Genomic DNA, 25,000 nt, shown 5'->3' with positions numbered 1-25,000 from the left:
AGTGCATGTGTATATGTATGTATGTAAATACATATGTATGCATGTATGTATCATATATATATATGTGTGTGTGTGTGTGTGTAGATGATATGCTGATATACATTCGCACATCTAACTAAACGTTACGTGTGCGCGCGACTGTATGTGTACAACGTACTTATATCATGAATCATATATGTACATGTACTTCCGGTTTGGTCGTTTTAACTTTCGATATTATCAGTATCGGGGATCATTACCTTTCCTTCGATCATTCTATTAATTTTTATTGACAAAACTCTGCAGACGTTATTTTTCTGTGTTGCTGTTTTAATATTGCTCTCCATACACTAACTTCCTGTTCCACTCAGCCTTATGTTTTGTAGACATGTCTCTTGACAAAAGCTTCCGGTATTGCTTTTAATAAAGCCTGTATACATTAACTTCCGGTTTCGCATTTTTTAGCACCTTCCGACTTCACCAGAAATATCACATCTTTTTAAAGAAGCTGACTTTGAGCAATCATGTTGGCAGTATGTCAGAGATGGAGAGCAAAATAGTCATGATCGGTATTTTAAGTGAGAGCGGGAAGACAGGCAATGGTATACATTGAATATTCACCTGTCGATCTCTCTTGTTACCAGCCTCCTACACAAAATAATGTAGGCTTTAGTGAGATATGTTAGGTTGTAGAAAGTAGGGAAGTAGTGATGTTCAAACTTTACTACCGTATGTTAAAGATATCGATGAAGTGATTCCAACTGAATGTAGAAATTGATTTAAGGACTCTGTCAAAGACTTTTTGTTTTAGGAGAATAGTATCTGTCTAAAAGGATTGATAAACAGTCTTGTTATTCGGAAAGCGCCTCAAAATTTACAGTTATAATTATTAATATAATTATGATTATGAATAATTATATTGTTTGAATATATTGGTGGTGCGCTTTGCAAAGGTTAACTGTAGTCAAAGAATAGCATTACTTCCAATGGAAATTGTTGAGAAACGAAAGAGAAACTGTCTCACGAGTTTGATTCTAATAAATGGAGATACGGATTCTTTTCACGCAAAACATAATGGAGTACATTGCTACAACACACAACTTTATAATGTAATCCCTACAACCGACATTATAGAGTACAACACAACAACCTAAAATATTATAAAGTACATCTCTACATCCTACAATAGCAATTCTCATAAAGTCAAACATTTGGAAGAGTGGGTATCTTTTAAGGCTGCTTCTGGTTCTTATTTTGACTCCAGGTTAAAGGTGAATCACTTGATTATTTTCCACTTCAGTAAGTCATTTGGGCATTTTCAAGGGAGGAAGGGAAATTTTGATAGCCATGTTATCTCAAAAGCACCATCAAGAAAACTTAACTCATTTGAGTTCGCTCTCCACTCACTTCATCCTTCACTCACACGTTTTTGCTTCCCTCGATTCTACTAACCGAAATAGTATGGGTCAATGTAAGTTGTCTATGTTTTTCTAAAAAAAAACCCACTAATGGCGTAAAGAAAACAAAGTGCTTATAAACGAGAATCGAACTTTAATCGAGGAACTGGTTTCCTGAGGAAACTTACCCCTACCTTTTTTAGGCTTCGTCAGTGGCACTTACCTGTTAAAAGTATAGCCATTGGCAATCGCATCCCGCTTTTTTATAGGGTTGGTTTTGTTCTGAAAATAAGACAATATAAAATAAATATAAATGTAAAATAAATAAAAGATATTAAGAAAGTGATTGGCGGCTTAATATAAGACACAGAGACTGTTATAATCTCTTCCGTTCCTTTTCTTTATTTAGAATAATATTATTCTACATTATTAATCAAAGGCGTTCGTTGTGCACCAACGAGACGGGTGCAGCCGAGAATTCGTAAGTCGAACATATGTACGCGGTTATGATCTACACATATGACCTAGTTAGTTTATACTATTATTATTATTATTATCATTATTATTATTATTATTATTATTATTATTATTATTATTATTATTATTATTATTATTATTATTATTATTATTATTATTATTATTATCATTATTCCAATAATATATTAGCAAAAATGAATGAAACAATGTGTGTGTTATAAATGACCATGTTCAGGATACCAGCGAGAATATAATGTCGTGCAGGGCAACTGCATAAAGGGTGACTGTGCGGAAGCCTCTCAGATGGCTTATTCACTGCTCTTACCATTGTCATTTATTTTCACACTGAATCGATTTGAAAATTATGCTATGGACACGTGACTAATCAATACCCATCCAAAAAGACAAATGTTCAGTTGAGCAAACAACTGAATACTCCTCACCAAATCTGACCAATAATCCATTATCGTTATACTATGATCCAAGTGTTTTGGTTTTAACATATATTACCAGATAAAATCACATCCAGCCTTTTGGTGAAGTGTTATCCCCAGAAAACATCAGAAATGTCAGCATTTTACTACGTTTCTGTTCTAATATTACCAATATTTCGAACAATGTAAGTACTGTATCCGTTTATCACTTACCCAGAAAATTGCTTTCAAATATGACTTGGAACTTCGTTGGTTATTTTCGGGTGTCTGGTCAATTTATTCTGCTAATTTTAGTGCCATTTATAATTCTTGACAGCGAATCTGCAAAGACAAACAAAGAATACCTTTAGTCAAACGAAAATTTTAATATTTAATGACTTTGTTAAAAGGGTTAACATCTCACACTTGCAAATCTACTTTGCAATCTAAATGAATAAAAGTTTAGGTTTTATCATAGTATTCTGTAATGTTCTCTTGTGGTGCAGAATGGACAAAGAGCTAAGGCAGTTACTTCAGAATTTAGATCCAAAGAAATGAAATTAAGAAGTGAAATGCCTCAACAATTTTTTATACCTCTGTTTCAGTTATTCATATATATATATATATATATATATATATATATATATATATATATATAAAAGGACTGCAATGCATTGGTACAAATCCACATGTAGCACTGATAAAGTCCTGTATTGCCTTGATTCAGTCCTCCATGTAGCACAAAGAGTGTCTTTTTAAATAACTTATAGTTTATTGCACATAATTATTTTATTGTCCCTAGGTGAAAGGAGCTAAAAGCAGGTGGGATTCCAACGTAGAACGCAAAGTGCTCCACCGATTGTGCCATCCATTCTCCCATGTCTAAATGGTTCCAATAATCATTTCTAACATAAACAGAGTCTATGGGTTTATTGATTATGTTGGTTCCTGTACTCGACTGGTACTTTATTGTATCGGCCTTGGAAGGAGGAAAAGTAAAAGTAAATTCGGCAGAGAAAGAGTCTGAACAAACAGCGCAAAGCATTTTCGCCAAAACTCAAGCAATTCTGCCACTTCACCACTCTTAACTAATTTCTTCAAAGTTGGGTGACGGTTCAGCAATTCTAAGATTAGTCGCAGTTTATTTTATCGACCTTGGAGGGTTGAAAGACCAGTTGACTAGAGGGATTGAACTCAGAATGTCAAGATCGGTAAAACTGTGACCCCATTGATTCCGACATCAGAGGGTTCCAGTTGATCCGATCAACAGAACCACCTTCTCGTGAAACTAACGTGCAAGTGGCCGAGTATTCCACAGACACATGTACTCTTAACATAGTCTCAGAGAAATTCAGCGTGACACAGAATATGACGAGGTCGGTCCTTTCAAATACAACTCAATTTTGTCACCTGAGTGAAGTGGGGCAACATGAAATAAAGTGTCTTATTAAAGGACATAACGCACTGCCAGGAATCGAACTCACCATCTCACGACCATCAGCCGAATACCCTTCACCACTATGCCACGCTCACTCACTAAAGAGTCGTAGCAACTTGCAACGTGACATTTTGTTCAACGCACCGATGATTCTGCTAACTCACCGCCTTTAAATAAAAATTTCTAAAATAAACGCAAGATTAATTTTTGTGTGCTGGGGTGGGGGAGTGGGGTGGAGAGGAGGTGGATAGTCGATAACGCCGACCCCAGTAAATGACTGGTAATTTATTTCATCATATCTGCAACACTGAAAGGCAAAACAGGTCTCTGCAGGTTTGAACTCAGAACGTAAAGAGTAGAACGAATACCAGAAAGTATTTCGTCCGATGCTCCACCGATTCTGCCAATCGTCAGGCCAAAACTTAGAAGTAAACTTTAAAACCTAATAATCACACACGTACACACACATACACACGCATAAGGACACGTACACATAAACACATCACCCCCCACACACATATAAAGACATACACACTCACGCACACACACTTGCATACACATACACATCCACACCGACACATATACACGTGCATACACACACACTCACACACACACGGGCACCCACACACATAAACACAGGTACACATATACACACATACATGCACACGCACACACACACACACACACACACACACACAAAAATACCACACATCCCTCCACATACACACGCACGCCCACACACGAACGCACAACCACGCCCACAATGTTCATCTCCATCCTCCTCATCCCCCTACTCTTCGTCGTCGTCATCATCATCATCATCATCATCATCAACAACAACAAGCAGACACCACAGCGATATGAGACATTAAAACTTTGTAGCAGCAGCAACGGCAACACCAGCAGTATTATTATTATTATTATTATTATTATTATTATTATTATTATTATTATTATTATTATTATTATTATTATCATTATTATTATTATTATTATCATCATCATTATTATTATTATTATTATTATTAGTATTATTATTATTATTATTATTATTAGTAGTAGTAGTAGTATTATTAGTATTATTATTATTATTATTATTATTATTATTATTATTATTATCATCATTATTATTATAATTATTATTATTATTATTATTATTATTATTATTATTATTATTATTATTATTATTATCATTATTATTATTATTATTATTATTATTATTATTATTATCATCATTATTATTATTATTATTATTATTATTATTATCATTATTATTATTATTATTATTATTATTATTATCATTATTATTATTATTATTATTATTATTATTAGTATTATTATTATTATTATTATTATTATTATTATCATCATTATTATAATTATTATTATTATTATTATTATTATTATTATTATTATTATTATTATTATTAGTATTATTAGTATTATTATTATTATTATTATTATTATTATTATTATCATTATTATTATTATTATTATTATTATTATTATTATTATTAGTAGTAGTAGTAGTAGTAGTAGTAGTAGTACAGCAGCAGCAGCAGCAGCAGCAGCAGTAGTAGTAGTAGTAGTAGTAGTAGTAGCAACAGCAGCAGCAGCGGTAGCAGAACCAGCAGCAGTAATAGCAGTAGTAGTAGTAGTAGTAGTAAAGAGATGGTGGAGGGGTTGAGAAAATGATAATGTTAATATTTCAAAGGAAAAAGGTGGCGAGCTGGCAGAATCGTAGCCGTGCCGGAAAAAGTGTTTAGCGTCATTTCTTCCGACATTACGTTCTGAGTTCAAATGCCACTGGGGGTCGACTTTGCTTCTGATCCTTTGGTGGTGGTGGTGGTGGTGGTGGTGGTGGTAGTGGTGGTGAGGGGGGATGTCGATGCAATGAGTACCAGTTAAGCACTGGGAGGGGGGGGGGTGATGTCGATGTAATCGATTCATCCCGACTCTCTCGAAATTGCTGGCCTTGTGTCTTTCAATTGAGAATAATATTTCAGGAAGAAACTGAAATTGAAGTTAAACGTTTAACTACCACCACCACCAACACCGCCACAACTGCCGCCGCCGCCACCACCACCACCATCACCGCCACCGCCACTACTACTACTACTACTACTACTACTACTACTACTACTTTCTTCAACGATAGTACCATCCTGCACTCACCACTGACTTCCGCCGAAAAGGATGGCCATATATAAAGTTTAGCTTGTAATCCGTTTATGTCAATTAAGAGTGGAAAGGAGTTAAAAAAAAAAGGGCCGAGCATAGGGCATCGGTGATAGTCATGATGTCATCGAAGAAGGAGGTTGAATAATGGATACCAGAATATATATCCATATACACACTCACACACCATACGCTTGTATTTGTTGTAAAAATGTTGTGCGTTAGTCTTGTGAACATGAAATATATTTAAGTTTTAGTTCTAACTAAATCAATTTGTATATCACCTCTGACATGGCTGTGTGGTAAGAAGTTTGTTTCCCAACCACATGGTTCCGGGTTCAGTCCCACTGGGCAAGTGTCTTTTACTATAACCTCGGGTCGACCAAAGCATTATGTGTGGATTTGGTAGACAGAAACTGAAAAAAGCCTGTCCGTATATATATATATATATATGCAAATAGCTGTGTGTCTGTATTTGTCTCCTTCCCATCACCACTAACCGACTGGTGTTGGTGTGTTTACATCCCTGTAACCTAGCAGGTCGGAAAAAGTGACCGAAAGATAAGTCCTGGGATCGATTTGTTCGACCAAAATCCTTTGAGGCCGTGCTCCAGCGTGGCAGCAGCCAAATGACTGAAACAAATAGCGGAACATATATATATATATATATATATGTATGTATATGTATGCGTATATGTACTCTACAGGCTGTCATCAGGCCGAGTTGGGTTTTTTTTCTATTTTGCCTCTATGATTGCAACGCCTGCGTTTCCTGTACATTGGGTCGCAACAATTTTATTATCGGATTGGAAATTTCGTTGCACCTTAATCATTGTATGCATAAGTAACATACACACATACACATACAGACATATTTTTTGTGTATGTGTGTGTGCACACACACATATATATATATATATATATATATATATATATATATACATATAGGTGTGTGTGTGCGCGCGCGTACGTGTGTGTGCGCGCGTGCGTGTGAATAGTTTTGAGTTTCATATTCAAAAATTCAATTTTGCTAACAGCGTTTGTTGAAGTATCGATTCCGCTTGGCAAATCAATGCGTTACCATCAGAATTTTTTTATTCCGTACTCCCAAGGCAATGTTTACATGTTATCGAAGAGAGATGCTATAATCTATAGTATCATCTCAGGTTACATACACACATACACACACACATGTATATATATATATATATATATATATATATATATATATATATATATATATATATATATATATATATATATGTATGTATATATATATATATATACATACGTGTATATGTTGTGTGTGTGTTCTTCTGTACTTATGTATCCATGTAAGCTTGTATATGTGTATATATGTATGTTTGTGGTTTTTCAGAAAATAAAGAGGCACAACGGAAACCATGAAAAATAATCTGTTTTTTTCCTTATTTGTTTTGCTATTTTGTTGACGAAAATAAGAGTTATTGAAATACGTATTGCTCTGAGCATATTCTGCCATTTTTCTGGGGTTTTTTTTTGTTTTTGCTGTGCATTTGACATAAAAATATCTAAAGAAAACTTTAAATCACAAAATTATTTTAATGATATGTGTCAGTTAGAAATGGGCCAGTAATATTTATTTGAAAAAGTCTCAGTCTTTTATATTCTTTCGTTGATTGCACATTTAGATATGAAAAATAAAATATTTCTATTTGAAAGGACAAGCAAATAACCTGGGAATATTCTAAAATATTCTAGAAAATTTTACAAGGTTCGATAAAATATTGGCTAATAAATAAAAAATATATATATATATATATATAGAAATCCATGGGAATCACTCTGATACAAATTGGTGAATCCATATGAACATTGTACAATCTATTCATCGGATGGAATCCAGTTTTTCCTTGTATAAAAAAGAAAAACAGGCGCTAAAATAAGCATTAGGAAAACTGATTGGAAGATCTTCAGACATAATTGCAGGTAACTCGAGGTAAATTCTGCAAAAATTGAAGAATGACATCTGTAAAAGACAAGCGATAGCTCGCTTTTAACTTGTTAAATTTCGAATCGTCAACTCAAACAACGTAGAAAATTCCAAGTTAGTCAAAGTGTACAATAGCAATAACGAATCGTTTGATGTAAAAAGAAGGAAGGAAGAAAACTATTAAATGTTTGAATGAAAATACTATATTGATAACACTAAACTGACTTTTCAAAATGGTACTAAACATTTCTATGAAGGAACGAGATGAAATGAGCCGTAACGAGAATCTAAATTCCACTTAGAATACAACCAATAGATTACAACATTTCATAAGAATTTACATGTAATGACAAGAAGAAATAATCTGCATGAAAAAAAATTAGAAAGGAATTTTTAACATTTTGTATTATTCCAGGTATGTACGAAAATCTGTGGGGTGTTTAATTTGACGCAAGACAGATTGAAATCTTGGATTGATTATCAGTTTTCATCTGAAATATATTGGAATATCTGAAGGAAAGAATGACGGAAAACTAAAACAAAACCATAAAGAAAAATACAATCAACTACTTGCATGGCAAAGGACAAAAAGGGTCATAAAGGCAAGACCTTTGTCAGCCGCTCTTCAGCTATCTATTTAAGGCTGTATATGGTTATGATGCGGCCACACTTGGAATTTGCATCAGCACTCTGGAACCCCTTCCTTGCTCAGGACATTGACTTCCTGGAAACTGTTCAGAGACGTGCAACCAAGCAAATACCCTCCATCAGGCATCTACCATGGTCGGCCCGAGGCTATAGTAGAAGACACTTGCCCAAGGTGCCACGCAGTGAGACTGAACCCGGAACCATTTGGTTGGTAAGCAGGCTACTTACCACACAGCCACTCCTGTATGTATGCATGTATCCATGTATGTATGTATGTATGTATGCATGTATGTATGTGTGTGTGTGTGTGTGCGTGTGTGTGAGTGTGTATGTGTGAGTGTGTGTGTGTGTGTGTGTGCGCGTGTGTGTGAGTGTGTATGTGTGTGTGTGTGTGTGTGTGTGTGTGTGTGGAAGCGCGTGACCTACTGGTTAGGATGCTACACTCACGATCTAGCGATCGTGGTTTCTATTCCTGGACTGAGTGATGCATTGTGTTCTTGAGCAAGACACTTCATTTCACGTTGCTTCAGTCTACTCAGCTGTAAATGGGTCACACCCTGAGCCTCGAAACAGGTGGAATGTCGGCCTGCTCTCACTTAGCCAGCGGGATGACATCATTCAAAGGCTAAAACCATGCGAGGCTCATGGTGACCAGCGATGTATAACAACATTCCATAGTCTGGTCGATCACGTGATATGTATATACATAACGCACAACAATACGTTTTACAACTTACAACAGATTTTAAGACTAAACTCATGAAGAGAGAAGACAGACTACCTTTGTCTTTTACAGAGTCTTTGAAAGTGGTGAGCTCAGCGGCCTCAAGTATGGTCAGTGTGGGCAGGTCAGCTGGTTTAACCGTGTTCTTACGTAATTACCTTCTACAACATCAATTTACTCGTTTCACTATTACTATACACCTAGCATTCTATGATACAGCTTTAACAATTTCATAAGAAAATAATGTCGTACAAACATACAACAGATGTATTTGAAATTTTAGAGCAATATAAAAAAAAAATAGGAAAATATTGGAAGATATCTAGAATGGAAGACCAATCTAGACATCACTTTTCTGTCTGCTTAGTAATGCTTGCATAAGAAACTCTCCATTAATTAATGATTCCTTTCTGCTGAAACCTAAAAGTTTCGGCACAACAACCAACGAAAGTTGGAAGTAATTTAATTCGGATCTTTTAAATGTCGTTGCGTATCACCGGTGGCGACCAATTGGGAGGTTAGAGTTTGCCTAAAAAATCAAATTATGAAGTTTTGTTATTGGAAGTGGAAGAGAAAAACAAAAACAAGATAAAATTGGTCTCCATTTTAAATGAAAGACAAATAGATTTTAGCTGCGCAGTGCACACATACAATGTTAAACACACTAATATATATACATATATATATATATATATATATATATATATATATATATATATATATATATATATATATATATATACAAACATGTCTACATACATGCACATATTTACGTGTGTGTATGTAGATATCATACATATATAGGTGCGTGTGTATGTGTATTCGCTGCCAATCTCGGCCCTACATCCAGACGACAATGAAATAGTACACACATCACAAATGGAATCTCTCAGCTGCTACAAATTTTCTTCATCATGCGATGACGTAGAATTGTTTTTATGCATTTCTCATAGACTGAACATTATTTGTTTTTTCGTCTTGAATATTTGTACTTTTGTAAGGAATCATTTGATAACTAAACGAAATGTGTACATCTACGCGTATATATATATATATATATATATATATATATATATATATATATATATATATATATATATATATATATATATATATATATATATATATATATATATACACATACATATACATATATGTGTGTATCTCTATCTATCTAGCTATATATATATATATATATATATATATATATATATATATATACATAAAAAGAGAGATAGACTGATACGTAGATATATGGTTAGATATACATACATATATATACATTGTCAATGTTCTTTGTATAGTGGCGCTGGTTTGACTCAAATTCCGTCGCTAACATAATGCTCTGCGGCGACCATATTTGGGAGCAGTAATCCAGACGACTGAAGACAAATGTCCTCCATAGGAGTAGCAAGATATCCTAATTTGTGGTTCTTAATGATCTAAGGATCCATCCAGTTACTCGCCTGCACAGGGTTGTCATCCTGGCAATACGCACATGGAATGTTGCATCACTACTCATGTGGATTCCTAGGTCACGCTCCGATTCTAACTCTGGGATTACACTGCCTTTTGGTCCTATGTATTCCGATTGTAGTCTGTTTGTGGGCCGATAGTGGAGTGCTTGAAACTTATCAGCATTGAATTGCATGTTATTTTCATCAGCTCATTTATATATTGCATGCAGGTCATTGTGTTGTTTTACTATGTCATTAGGGTCTTTGACTGCTTGAGATAATTTTGTAAAATGAGCGTAGCTGGTGAGAGTGGCTGACTGTACGACTGAGGCATGTTCAAGAGAACCACTACAAACAGTAATGGTCCCGTACAGTTCCCCGAGAAACGCCGCTGCGATCGATGTCTCCTCAGACAGAGCACCATTGGCAGCAACTGCCTGACTTCTGTGATTTAAACAGTCGTGCAGCCACTCTCCCAGTTTTCCAATGATACCAAAGTCACGTAGTTTGTGATATATCATTCCATGATCAAATTTGTCAAAGGCTTTGGTAAAGTCGAGTTATATCACATCCACATTTGAGTGGTTAAACTACTGTTTCAGTACCCAAATATAATGCAGTATCTATGTGAGGCAGCTCCCCCCTGGGAGGAGACGATGTTGCGTGTTTGTGAGTAAGTTATTCTCTTCCAGGAATGTGATCAGTCTCCTGACAACGCGTTCCATGATCTTGCTAACATGTGAAATCAGAGAGATAGGTCTGTAAATTTTAGAATTTGCTCTGCTTCCTCCTTTATGGATAAGGCATATGACAGCCTCTTTTAACAGTTTGGGAAGTTTTCCACATTCAAGGAAACTGAAAAAGTATCTACAGTGATTTTGCGAGAGCTTTCTTGCATGTTTTTAGGAGAACAGATGGAAATCCATCTGAGCCCGTTGCTGAGTAGGAGCTCATCTCACCAATGGCTAATATTACATTTTCCTTTTTATGTCGATGTAATCGATGGTTGCAGTGTTGAAAAACTCCTTAGGCTCGGCTACTTGCCAGTTTCCCAGTGGAGAGGTGAAGGCACTCAGGAATTGCTTATTTAGTACTTCACATAGACTACGGTAACCAGCATATTTGACGCCAGGACCTGTCTAGACATATTAAGAATAACTATGTGAATAATCGTTCAAGAGTTCGCTGTGCATGGTGCAAAGAACGCTTTGCTATTCCATATCTATCTATCTATCTATCTATCTATCTATCTATCTATCTATCTATCTATCTATCTATCTATCTATGTGTGTGTGTGTGTGTGCATGTATGTGTGTGTGCATGTGTGTGTGTGTGTGCGTGACCACACGCGTACGTGTGTCTATTTAGATCGGCCTAGTGGCCTGTTACTCTTCAAGCAAGACGACTGGACTCAGTCGATCTTGTGTAAAGAAGTGGTTACATGCCGTAGTAACGCTGTATTAAGTTTCTCGTTCAGCCGAAATAAACTACAATATTCTGCTGGTCTATGCTTGTTTCCCGCAACTTCGTCGCCGGATCATTATTCAACCACAGATAAAATATATCTGTGTGCGTGTGCATATGTATGTATGTATGTATGTATAGATGGATTGATGGATGGATGAATAGATAGATGGATGAATGGATGAATGAATGGATGGATGGATGGATAAATGGATGAATGGATGGATGGATGGATGAATGTATGTATGTATGTATGCATGTATATATGTATGTATGTATGTATGTATGTATGTATGTTTTTTTTAGTTTTATTTAAGTTCTTAAGAGAGTTCGAGCCGGTAACAAAGCACCAGGACTTTTTGAGTTAAGAGAGTTCCCAATGATTGTAAATATGCGGTTGGGTTGTTGTGTTGGATGAACTGTCGATGCACACCCCCAAATATGTACATCTCTTCACATAAGAATTTCACATGGAGAATTTTTGGAATGTTATACAAATCTTCCCTGTGCCACAAATAAATTGGATTTGGAGAATCTGCGTCAGTTTTCCTTTCTCTGTCTTCGATAAACCTAGCATTTCCAGGTTTTTGTGTAAATGTGTTAGTTCGTAACCTACTGCACCTATGATGAGAGATACAAATGAGGATTTATACAAGGGGTACAAGAGCTGTAAGTTCCGCATTAATTCACCGTAAAGGTTCTCTTATTCTTGGACTTTTGATGGTACGTTCACATGTGCTGCATATATGTATGTATGTGTGTACGTGTGCGTGCGTGTATGTGTGTGTGTGTGTGTGTGTGCGTGTGTGTATGTGTGTATGGAACAAGGTGTGGTGTATGGACATAGTTGCTTAGAGTGAAGGTGTATGGACAAACAAATCAAAAGATTGCAGATAAGTTCCAACTACAGGGACATGTTAATTTATTGTTATGACAATGGTGACATAGATGCAGAAACACACACACACACACGCACGCACACATTCACACATGCACCCGCACACACACTGGTTGTGTAAACAGATACCATTATAGAGTTTCACTGGCAGCGGTGCGTGGGAGTCTTTCGCTTTCCTTTACCGTTGTCAGACGTGACTGGATAACGAGGTTCTGAGAAAGAGAGAAAGATATATTGCCAAAAGCTAACCCGTTAGTGCCAACCGTTCCTGCAACCATTTCCTGTGTATGTATGCTTGCACGCGTGTGTGAATGCATGTATATGTATGTGTGTGTATGTATGTATGTATGTATGTATGTATGAATGTACGTATGTATGTGTGTATGAATGTGCGTGCGTGAGTGTGTATGTGTGTGTGTGTGTGTGTCTGTGTGTATGTTCATGTATTTATCCATGCATCTAGCTCCATCTGTCCATACTTTCATCTATGCATTTATACATGCATACATACATATAAACATACACATTTATATATACATATAATAAATGTATATATATATATATGTTTGCGTGTGTGTGTGTGTGTGTGTGTGCATATGTATTTATATATATACATACATGCATACATATATAGATATCTTTATGTATATATAAATATATAGATAGATACATATATATGCACATATATACATATATGCACACACACACACACAAACACACACACACACATATATATATATTCGTGTATATATATATATATATATATATATATATATATATACGTATCTACATACAAGTGAAGCTGAAAGACTTGTAATTCTCTCCTGGCAGCCGCTAAAGCTACTTAGAGAAATAAGAGTTCTTAGTCGAACTTTCGTAGCCAAGTATTGCTACTTCAGCAAACTACGCGGTTCGATACACACACACACACACACACACACACACACACACACACACACACACACACACACACACACACACACACACACACACACACACACACACTCAATTCTATCTCTGTGTGCATTAATATGCATATATATGTGCTCGTGTTTATATGTCTACCCATATATATTTATATATATATATACATACACATATGTTGGTGTTATCGCTCTGCCTCTCTCTCTCTCTCTCTCTCTCTCTCTCTCTATATATATATATATATATATATATATATATATATATATATATGCGCACCCATTAATGGAATGAATAATAAAACGTTGTAATGCATGTGTATACAGAGACAAAAGAAAAAAAAGTGTTCTTTTTATTGTGTATCGATTCGCTGTATGGTTGTCGTCTTGCTTGTTGGTTATTTGTGATTGGTTAAAAGGTAGGTTGTGTTGATGAGGCGAATTAAGAAGAAATATTGAATAAATAGCTTAAATAGATACGAAAGAGACAGAGACATAAATATATTACTGTCTATATGGTAGACACTAATACGGAGGCACATATACACATATCTATATATACACAAATATAAATGGATCTACAAACATATACACGTGTATGTACATAGGTAGACATGCACACATTCATAAATGTATGTGCGTGTGTGTATGTGTGTGTGTGAAAGAGAGAGAGAGAGAGAGTTAAAGGGGAGAGATGAGAATGGGAAATGCCTGAAAAACGAGGAAGTTTTGATGTAATTCAATCTACTTAATAGCGGTTAGAATATTTGGTGCCGATAATTGGTGGGAAAATCTCGGGACATTCCAAGATATGTCAAGATTTATTTGAATTGCAGAACACTTTGTGTCAAGAGACTAACAGAAAGAAAAAGAAAAGAATCTGAAACTGAAGAATACCGCCAGCATAAAGTAAGATGAAAGGCAAAAGAACGGCTAAAGTGAAAAACGATTTCATTACAAAATAAGTTTTATTCTAAAAGAACGTGTTGTAATTCCAAGTATTTTCTTCACAGCATATATGAACTTAGTGTGTTGTGGTTTGCTTCAATCTTCCGGTATTTAAATTAACCAGTGGCAATGCCACGGCGAGTCAGGTTAAAACATCTTCACATATTCTGTGGAAAACATTCTACACGATACAGTGCAGTTATATAATTTAGCTAGATCAAATAATACTATTCTGATATATATATATATATATATATATATATATATATATATATATATATATATATATATATATATATATATATATATATATATATATGGAATTTACAAAAAAAAAAAAAGACGAAGACAGGTGTATTAGTTTAACCATCGGGAAGGTGAGAATGTCTTTTACGTTTCGAGCCTACGCTCTTCTATATATATATATATATATATATATATATATGCTTACTCACACACATACAGATCTACACACACAACGTATATATAATTATATATGTACTATTTAACAGTGCGTTAGATTTTGCTTTTTACGTATTAAAAGCTATCCGTAAACTAAATCTGTTAAGAATTCTGAAACCTCTCACGATTCTGTGAAAAAAAAAAAAAGAATTCATTAGGAAACAAAAGGAAAAGGGAACCGATTTTGCAATTGAATTTCTCCCCATTAGACTTTCCGCTCAGCTGGTCATTTAATCACAATTTTTGGAAAAATAAACATAAAATTAGCTTTAATATGCATAAATCTAACTTTATTGCTAACAATATTAATTTCACATTATATGGAAGCCAACACAATACATTTACGGAAGCTTTCAGCAATCTCTTTTCTAGTTTCCTTAAAGAGGGAAGGGTTGTACACATGACCATTTTTAGGGTTTCTGTGATTGGCAACAGAGATGAAGGGGGAAATTATCCAAAGACCGAAATCCTCATCATTATTGTTTGCACAGAATGGCACTCAAGGAGGCGGCGGCGGGGGAGGGGGGTATTAGAATGGGCGGTACTAGTCGTTTATTGTATATGCGTTTATAAATATGATTAGAGCGTAATTAGCAGGCCTGTGACGAAGGTAATAATTTCTGTAGACTATGAAACGATAACTCTCGACGTGTCTCATGACTTGCTGATGGCAACCACAACTCATAAATAACGATCATTAATTAACACTCTAAGGTGGTGAGCTGGCAAAATCGTTAGCGCGCCGGACAAAATGCTAAGTGGCATTTCGTCCGTCAGTACGTTCTGAGTTCAAATTCGGTTGAGGTCGACTTTGACGTTCATCTCTTTAGGGGTTGATAAAATAAGTACCTGTTGAGCACTGGGGTTGATGTAATCGACTCACCGGAAATTTTAGGCCTTGTTACTATAGCAGAAGTCTTATTAATGCGTAGATTAAGGTAGCGAGCTGGCAAAATCGTTAGCACGTCCAGCAAAATGTTTAGCGACATTTCTCCTCCGAGATCAACTTTGCCTTTCATCTTTCTGGGATCGATAAAATAAAATACCAGACAAGTAGTGAAGTTGATGTTATTGAATCGCCCACTTCCTTATAATTTCAGGTTTTGTACGTCTAGCTGAACGAAATATTAATTCAGCGACTCTATTAGCACAGTTGCAAATGCAGATATGGGAAACGTTAACAATATCATAATTAAATAAACCGCAGCTGCTTTATCAAATATATTAATTTATGAAAGCATATAACATGGAAGAAGATTGTTTAACTTTATATAAAACATTTTCAATTTATTTCTTTATTCTTTTCACTTGTATAATTTTTTGAGTGCTGAAAATATTAAATGCCAATTACAGTCATTAAAATATTGGCCCCAAATTAATAAGTTTTATTTTAGATAATTAACAGACTAGATAATGTTATAGGCTATAAAAAAAAAGAAAGAAAAGACTATTGACTCTGCTGCAAATATCCTCCTACGATATGGTTATATATGTTTTTTTTTAAAACATGTAGAATATGTGTTATAAACATTTAGAATTCTTTCCCACATTAAACATGATTCTTATTAAACGTTTACTTTTTAAAATCATTAAATCTCTTAGACGTTCCTTTCTCCAAAACTCCAACCCATTCTTGTTTCTTTGCTTCTTTTACTTTCATGGTACCTTCCTCCATTTATCTTTTATCTGTTATAGTTTACTTGCTTCAGTCATTGGATTGCAGTCATGCTGGAGCACCGCCTTGGAGAATTTCGAGTCGAATCCATCAATCGCAGTACTTATTCTTTTTTAAAGCTTGGCATTTGTTTCATCTTTCTCTTTTCCTAAACCGGTAAGTTACGTGGACGTAAACACAACTACACCGGTTGTCAAGCGTGTGTATGTGTGTCTGTATATATATATATATATATATATATATATATATATATATATATATATATATATGAATATATATATATATGCTGTATATTATATATATATATATATATATATATAAAGTAAAACTGAAAAATACATATTAAGTACGGGGCAAAATAGCAAAAGAAGTCTTACTCCTCCTCTGATGTCGACTATTTATTACTACCTGTTTCGTGCTTTTAACAAGACAAGAAAACTTCATAAGACAGCAACATCGAGAAATATTTAAAATATAAAATTTGTGGAGAGTTAGGGCTTCGAACGAACAAACGACACCAGAGTGGACCGAGGGGCATCTTTCAGCTTCTGTCTACCAGATCTACTCACAAGGCTTTGGTTGGCACAAAGCAATAGTAACAGGCACTTGCCACGCAGTGGGACTGAACTCAGAAACATATGATTGGGTTCTCTCTTCCTGATTTTTGTTTTTCTCAAATCGGAAATGTTTAATATATATATATATGTGTATATCTGGCGGGGCTCGACGTTTGAGCTGAGAATGTGTAAGTAAAAGCCGCAACGCTATACTTCTCTTCTTTCAACGCCAAAACCTTCACATAGTTTGCTTCCATAATAAAATACAGGCTTTTGTTGAAGCACATGCTTTAGGTGAAATTTCTGCAAAAGTATTCATGATTTTATTGGCAGAGAATTATTAGAAATTCCAACGAATTGATTTCCATGTTGAAGCAAACTAAAATGATTACACAGTTGAATGGGAAAACGAGGAGCGAGAGTGGGTGTTAAAATAACAGTAGCCATTATTTAGATTCATTTCTAGAAACAGAAATATTTTTACTGATTAAATAATAAGCAGCAGGAATTAAATTCTTTTCACATTTAAAAAATAAACAGCATTAATAGGCGCCGAATTAACAAGAGTCGAACGCCCTCTGGTGATTCTGCCAACTCACCGATTTCAAAACTTTAGTCTTCAGGTTTTCATTTTTTCGACTTCGGTAAGAAAAATAATCCGCTGCAGTGTAATGGATGGGCGAAACTGAAAGCCGTGTGGTATTTCTTACGACTCTTTGGATTGTGAGTTCAAATATCGTCATAGTTCGGTCGGCCGATAGATTTGACCCGTCGCCCACTTTAACACCACCACCTGGTACCCTGACCCTGTAACCAGAAGACACTACTCTCTTACAAGCATTCGGGTCAGGTCTCTACTTTCTTTCCACTCTCAGAAGCTACTGCCGTAAGCACTACCTTTCCCCCCTGACCAAATGTTATAAAAGAATTAAGGCTTTTAAGTTTTTTGTTTTCAATGTTGAAAGTATTCAGATGATTCATAACAAACTTACTGTTCCCAGTAAGTATTTTAGGTACATTACTGATAGGTACATTGTTAATCAATTGAGGCAAATTGAACGACCTGAGAAAATTAATGCTACTTTCGTCAGAGCATTCTGGTTATAACAAGCAGAGTATATATACATAACATATATATGTATGTATACACACACACACACACACGCACGCACACACACACACACACACACACACACACACACACACACACACACACACACATATATATATATATATATATATTTATATATATGTGTGTGTATATATATATATATATATATTTAACTTGAAGACACTGGTTCTATAACTAATATTTTGGGGAAACAAAATTTCCCCAAATCAATTGGTATATATTATGTATATCAACAGGATTCAATTAACAGAAGAAAAGAAAATGGGGAGTTGAAAGTTAATAATTATTTATTAATAAAGTGATACTTCACACTTCCTATAGCTGTTTCAATTGAGCTGATTAAATAAATTACAAATTTATGATTTAAATTTGCATTTATAAGGTATAAACACAATATCATCAGAGAAAAAGATACGCAATAAAAGACTCCATGTTGACCCCTTCGTTCATATTGGCAGACTAAATATATGGAGTTATTTTATTTATATTTTTTGTGTGCGTGTGAGGATTAACGGATTAATTTGAATATTATAAGAAATGAAGTAAAATGAATAAAGTAGAATAAAATAATATAAAAAGTAAAAACAATAAATTGAAAATAAAAAGGTATAAAATATGAAATAGATAAAATAGATAAAAATAAAATAAATAAATAAAAGTAGAAACAAAAATGATATGAGATAGAACAGAATAGAATCTATGTATTGATCAGTGCTCGTTGGTTGGAGAAGCGATTAAGCGCTTCAGATAATATCTTATCATAACGGTTTCTCAATATATGCGTGTGTGGAATTATATGGTAATAAAAGGCTCACAGTAATAATTGCATACATACACACGCACGCACACACATATACACACACACATATATATATATATATATACATACACACACATATACACGCTCATACACAGACACACACATATATACACATATATCTATATGCATACACATGTGCATATATTAATGTATACATAAATGCACAGCTACGCGAATACACACACATAAGTACGTAGATAAGACATATAATCATACACACATATACACATTATAACCTTCAGTTCAATCACATTTGTTTATATTAAGCGTGATTTAATTAATAGTTCTATTAAATACATTTACATAAAATGATAATCATAGGTATTTATCTACCATATAATCGGCACGATGAATATACTATTTGCTTACATTCTATTTGCTTACATAATGTTTATTTGTTTACATTCTAGATAGATAGGGCTCTTGTGCATTACGTCATCCCAAATGTAGTTTATAGAAAGAATTTCGGGATATTATCAATATATGAAACTTTATAGTTACAAGTTTCGTTTACATCTTTATGTATTTTATTCAAAGTATTATCATTTTCGACGGAGTATTATCATCATCATCATCATCATCATTATTATTATCATTATTATTATTATTATTATTATTGTTATTCAAATTTTCTTCCATTTCTCGCCGAGTGTTTTCCATACACCTAGGGTAGAGAAACTCATTGTATGCATTCCCAGTTTACACACGCAAATTCACAGGTAAAAATATGTATTAAAAAATTTGATAAATAAATTCATGAATGGATGTTGTTTTCACAGCGATAATGCTCTTCTCAGTACATGAGTCATTCCAGTTAACACGATTTTTTGCACTTCCTGTAGGGATGGTAAGCCTGGTATCATTTTCAAATAAGTTTCAGTACCTTTTTTTTTTATCATTCCTCGAGATCCTACAATCACTGGTACGGTAGTCGCCTTGAAATGTCACATTATTATTATTATTATTATTATTATTATTATTATTATTATTATTATTATTATTATTATTAGAGATGTCACACAGTATACAATATCGTGAGGTTGTTGATTGAAGATATTGTGTCTACCAGGGGTTTGTACTGTTTGTCAACTCACAACTAGGACCTCAGACAGTCAGTACTTTATGCAATATGTGTGCAGTTCCAAGTAATGCTGACTTTTGCAAATCACACCCGTCGTTTCTGTGCATTATCAGTGTGTTAGTTGAGTATTTCCCATATTATACAAATAATTATATAATTATATAACTATGACCGAGCAATAACTGTGTTTTTGCACACCATCAGGTGAGTGACTTTGAGAACACTGCTGGAACACTTATAGTTTCCCTAAATATCTATCTATCTATCTATCTATCTATCTATCTATCTATCTATATATATATATAGGTACTTATCCTTGCATATATTAACACGTAGTTAAATATCAAAATAATTTTAGACACATGCATAACTAATAACTTCGCATAAACAACGAAACATTCTTAAGGCTGCCCCTATAATGATTAACTGCGATGTAAAAGGTTGCGTTAATACCAGATGTCATAATGGTAAAGTATCTAATAGTTATGTCTAATGTATGATGTTTGTGTAACTGCCGTGTGCATCCCTTTATTGTTTTCATATAAATTGTTGGCTTAAAAGACGTATTCAGTAATATTCAACCTTTGTTGGTGGAGAAGATGAATTATGTGGTTGTGCGTGGTACAATATTGTGTGTTGGTTTTGTTTTTAATTTTCATTTCAATGTCTATAGTGAAAGGGATGCATTTAACCTTTGGCAATCATGTGTTGCTCGGTTTTGCTGAGTGTCAAGCTTTCGGCAGTCATGAATCATATGTTTATACTTGTAGGCAGTGCAAAACAAACCACAAATCAATAATATACAGCTCATAATAAACCTTAACACACACACACACACACACACACACACACACACACACACACACACGTGTTTATATATATATATACACACACATACACATATATATATATATATATGTATATAGATAGATAGATATACTCTTTTCTACTCTAGGGAACAAGCCCGAAATTTTGGGGGAGGGTGGCAGTACGCAGCCGGTACTTAATTTATCGCCCCCTAAAGGATGAAAAGCAAAGTCGATCTCGGCAGAATTTGAACTCAGAACGTAAAGACAGACGAAATACCGCTAAGCATTTCGTCCAGCGTGCTAACGTTTCTTATTTCTTTATTGCCCACAAGGGGCTAAACAGAGAGGGTACAAACAAGAATAGACAAAGGGATTAAGTCGATTACATCGACCCCGGTGCGTTGCTGGTACTTAATTATCGACCCTGAAAGGATGAAAGGCAAAGTCGATCTCGGCAGAATTTGAACTCAGAACGTAAAGACAGACGAAATACCGCTAAGCGTTTCGTCCAGCGTGCTAACGATTCTGCTAGCTCGCCGCGTTCGCACCAGTTCAATATTATTGCCGTAATTACTCTCCCAAGACACAAGATTCGTTATGAAAAACACGAATTCACATTAAAAATCTTGTTCAAACCAAATACAAAAACGAAGTATATATATATATATATGTACATACATACATACATACGCACATATTCACATATATACATACATAAATACATACATACATACGTATATATATATTTCTATTTTCTATTTTCTATTTTCTCGCCCTGTTTACTTCTGTGTTCCTTTCTGTCGAAGAGCATAGGCTCGAAACGTAAAAGACTTTCTCACTTCCGGAGCGTTAAACTAATACATTTGTTTGTTGTTTACACACCCGTCTTCGTCTTTTGTTTTTGTAAATTCTTGCTATATATATATGTGTGTGTGTGTGTGTGTGTGTGTGTGTGTGTGTGTGTATGTGTATACATATATGAATATGTGTGTGTCTGAGTGTATCTGTGCGTGTGCGTGTGTGCGTGCTCGTGTGCATGCGCGCGCGCATATATATATATATATATATATATATATATATATATATATATATATATATATATATATATATATATATATATATATATATATACGCCGGACTAGTGTACGTATGACGCTATGTAGTTGGCATGTGATGTTATTATACAGTTATGTGATTGATGTGTGGATACTATTGAATTATTGTTCGAGATTCTTTCGGGCTCTCTCCAAGTGTTTAGCGGATGAAATCCTGAATTGGTCCCCTTCAAGGGAATATCATTTGGCACCACTGCACAGCCATACCAACCACTGTGGTGGTTTGAATTATGACATTCCACTAACGCCCACCACTAAGATTTTAAGGCAGAAGTGACTTGTTGTTTCTGGGTGAAGAGTGACGAGACTAGTAAAGCACTGAAGCGATGGTTACTCATTTAAGGAAATAGGGTAATGCTCTCCAGACATGTCCACCACATAAGAGGTCTGTCTTTCAGGTTGACAACCATTTACAGCAGACAAATCCATGTTTGTAGACTCGCGCTGTTAACGAGAAACCTAAGATATCAGCATTGTATTATGACAGTAATTTACATAATAAATGATAAGATGCCTGCCTGTTTGCATGTATATGTATATATATATATATATATATATATATATATATATATATATATACACATGTATAACAGATGAATATAAATATATTTGTATATATGTATGTCTATACGTAGGTGTTTGTTAGCACGTGCGCGCGCGCGCCTGCAGAAAATTCACAAAGTGGGACATTGTAATATTCGGTTGATAATAAACCGAAATTTATGTAATTTTCTGCAAACAAGTGTTAAGTCTTCTTTGCATTGTTTTTTTAAAAAGATTTCTCCACACACTTACACGCAGATACACGCTCACACATATAAACGCATAAACATGTATTTACAAATGGAAGTTTTAGATTTTACGTGCATGTGTATATGTGAGCTCAGTTCTAAGCGAATGATATTTCATATTCAGACAATAAATACTTAAATAATACACAGATGACAATGAAACAATTCCACTATATCTGCAACAACCTTTCTGTTTCGATGTTATTAACACAACTCGGGAACAATTTATCAAACCATTGCGCTAGAGATAGCGTTCTAATAGTTATGTTTCGTGGTTGATGGCATTTTGTTCTCTATCTAATGAGAAAAGCACTGCGATGTTATTTCTACTTAAACAATTCCACGAAAGCTAAACACAGATTGAGTTAACGAAGTTCTCACACGCAACTTTTAGCGTCAGAACACTGGATTCTGTTTATAAATTGAGACAAGATAGAAACATCATAATGGTTAGAGGAGAGATATTACCATATATACATATACATACATACATATATATATATATATATATATATATATATATATATATATATATATATATATATATATATATATATATATATATATATATATATAGATATATATATATAATAGAAATAGGTTTCAAAGAGAAAATAGACTACATGTGGTATGAATAGAGAAAAAGCAAAAAGGAAAAAGAGAAAATGCACATTGGATATTAAAAAAATAAAGGCTTTTTTATGAAAAGTCACGATATAAATATACAATTGTATGAACTGAATTAAGAGGTATAAAAGTCATCATTTTGAATTATTAAAGAGATTCAAAGTCATACCGGTATCGTCAAAGTCAGTGAACAGCTTTTGACGATACCGGTATAACTCTGAATCTTCTTTAATAATTCAAAATAATGACTTTTATTCCTCTTAATTTTACCCCAGTTCATCCAATTGTATATTTATATCGTTACTTTTCATAAAAAAAGCCATTATTTTTTTAATATCCAGTGTGCATTTTCTCTTTTTTCTTTTTACTTTTCCCCTATACATATACATACATACATACATACAAATATATATATATATATATATATATATATATATATATATAGTAATATCTCTCCTCTAACCATTATGATGCTTCTATCTTGTCTCAATTTATAAACAGAATCCAGTGTTCTGACGCATATATTAAAAATAGAGAATAGACAAGGTATATATGTAGACATATACATACATGTATATATATATGTATGTATACGTATATATACATATATACATATATAAGTGTGTGTATATATATATATATATATATATATATATATATATATATATATATATATATATATATATATATATGGGAGAATGTACGAAAAAAAACAACAACAGACGAGGACAGGTGGTGTAAACAACAAAAGGATGTATTAGTTTGACGCTCGGGAATACAGAAAGTCTTTAACGTTTCGAGCTACGCTCTTCAACAGAAAGAATACGGAGAAAACAAGGAGAAAAACAAGGAGAAAAAATACATATATATATATATATATATATATATATATATATATATATTACATACAAAAATAAGAGGAATGGCCAGCAAAAGTGGACTCCTATATGCTAGAAATAGATGCCGAATCATCTAACATATTTTTTCGTGGTTAGATGATTCGGCATCTATTTCTAGC

General features: G+C 34.1%; 1 protein-coding gene across 5 annotated transcripts in view; it reads right to left on the bottom strand.

The window, feature by feature from the left end:
- The window catches only part of LOC106869536 (bursicon), a 174,857-nt gene that overhangs the window by 24,538 nt on the left and 125,319 nt on the right, over window positions 1-25,000 (bottom strand). For all 5 annotated transcript variants that reach the window (XM_089358850.1, XM_089358849.1, XM_089358848.1 and 2 more), the window contains 2 exons: window positions 2,501-2,608; window positions 1,600-1,658 (listed from right to left, as the gene is read on the bottom strand). In XM_089358850.1, coding sequence (XP_089214976.1) covers window positions 1,600-1,630 — 31 coding nt within the window. In that variant the 5' untranslated portion in view covers window positions 1,631-1,658; window positions 2,501-2,608. The remainder of the gene's footprint in view (window positions 1-1,599; window positions 1,659-2,500; window positions 2,609-25,000) is intronic.

The sequence above is a fragment of the Octopus bimaculoides genome, chromosome 10, assembly GCF_046866305.1.
Source record: "Octopus bimaculoides isolate indiv1 chromosome 10, ASM4686630v1, whole genome shotgun sequence".
NCBI lineage: Eukaryota > Metazoa > Mollusca > Cephalopoda > Octopoda > Octopodidae > Octopus > Octopus bimaculoides.
Note: the sequence above shows the minus strand (reverse complement) of the source record. Positions and strands in the feature narration are given on the sequence as shown.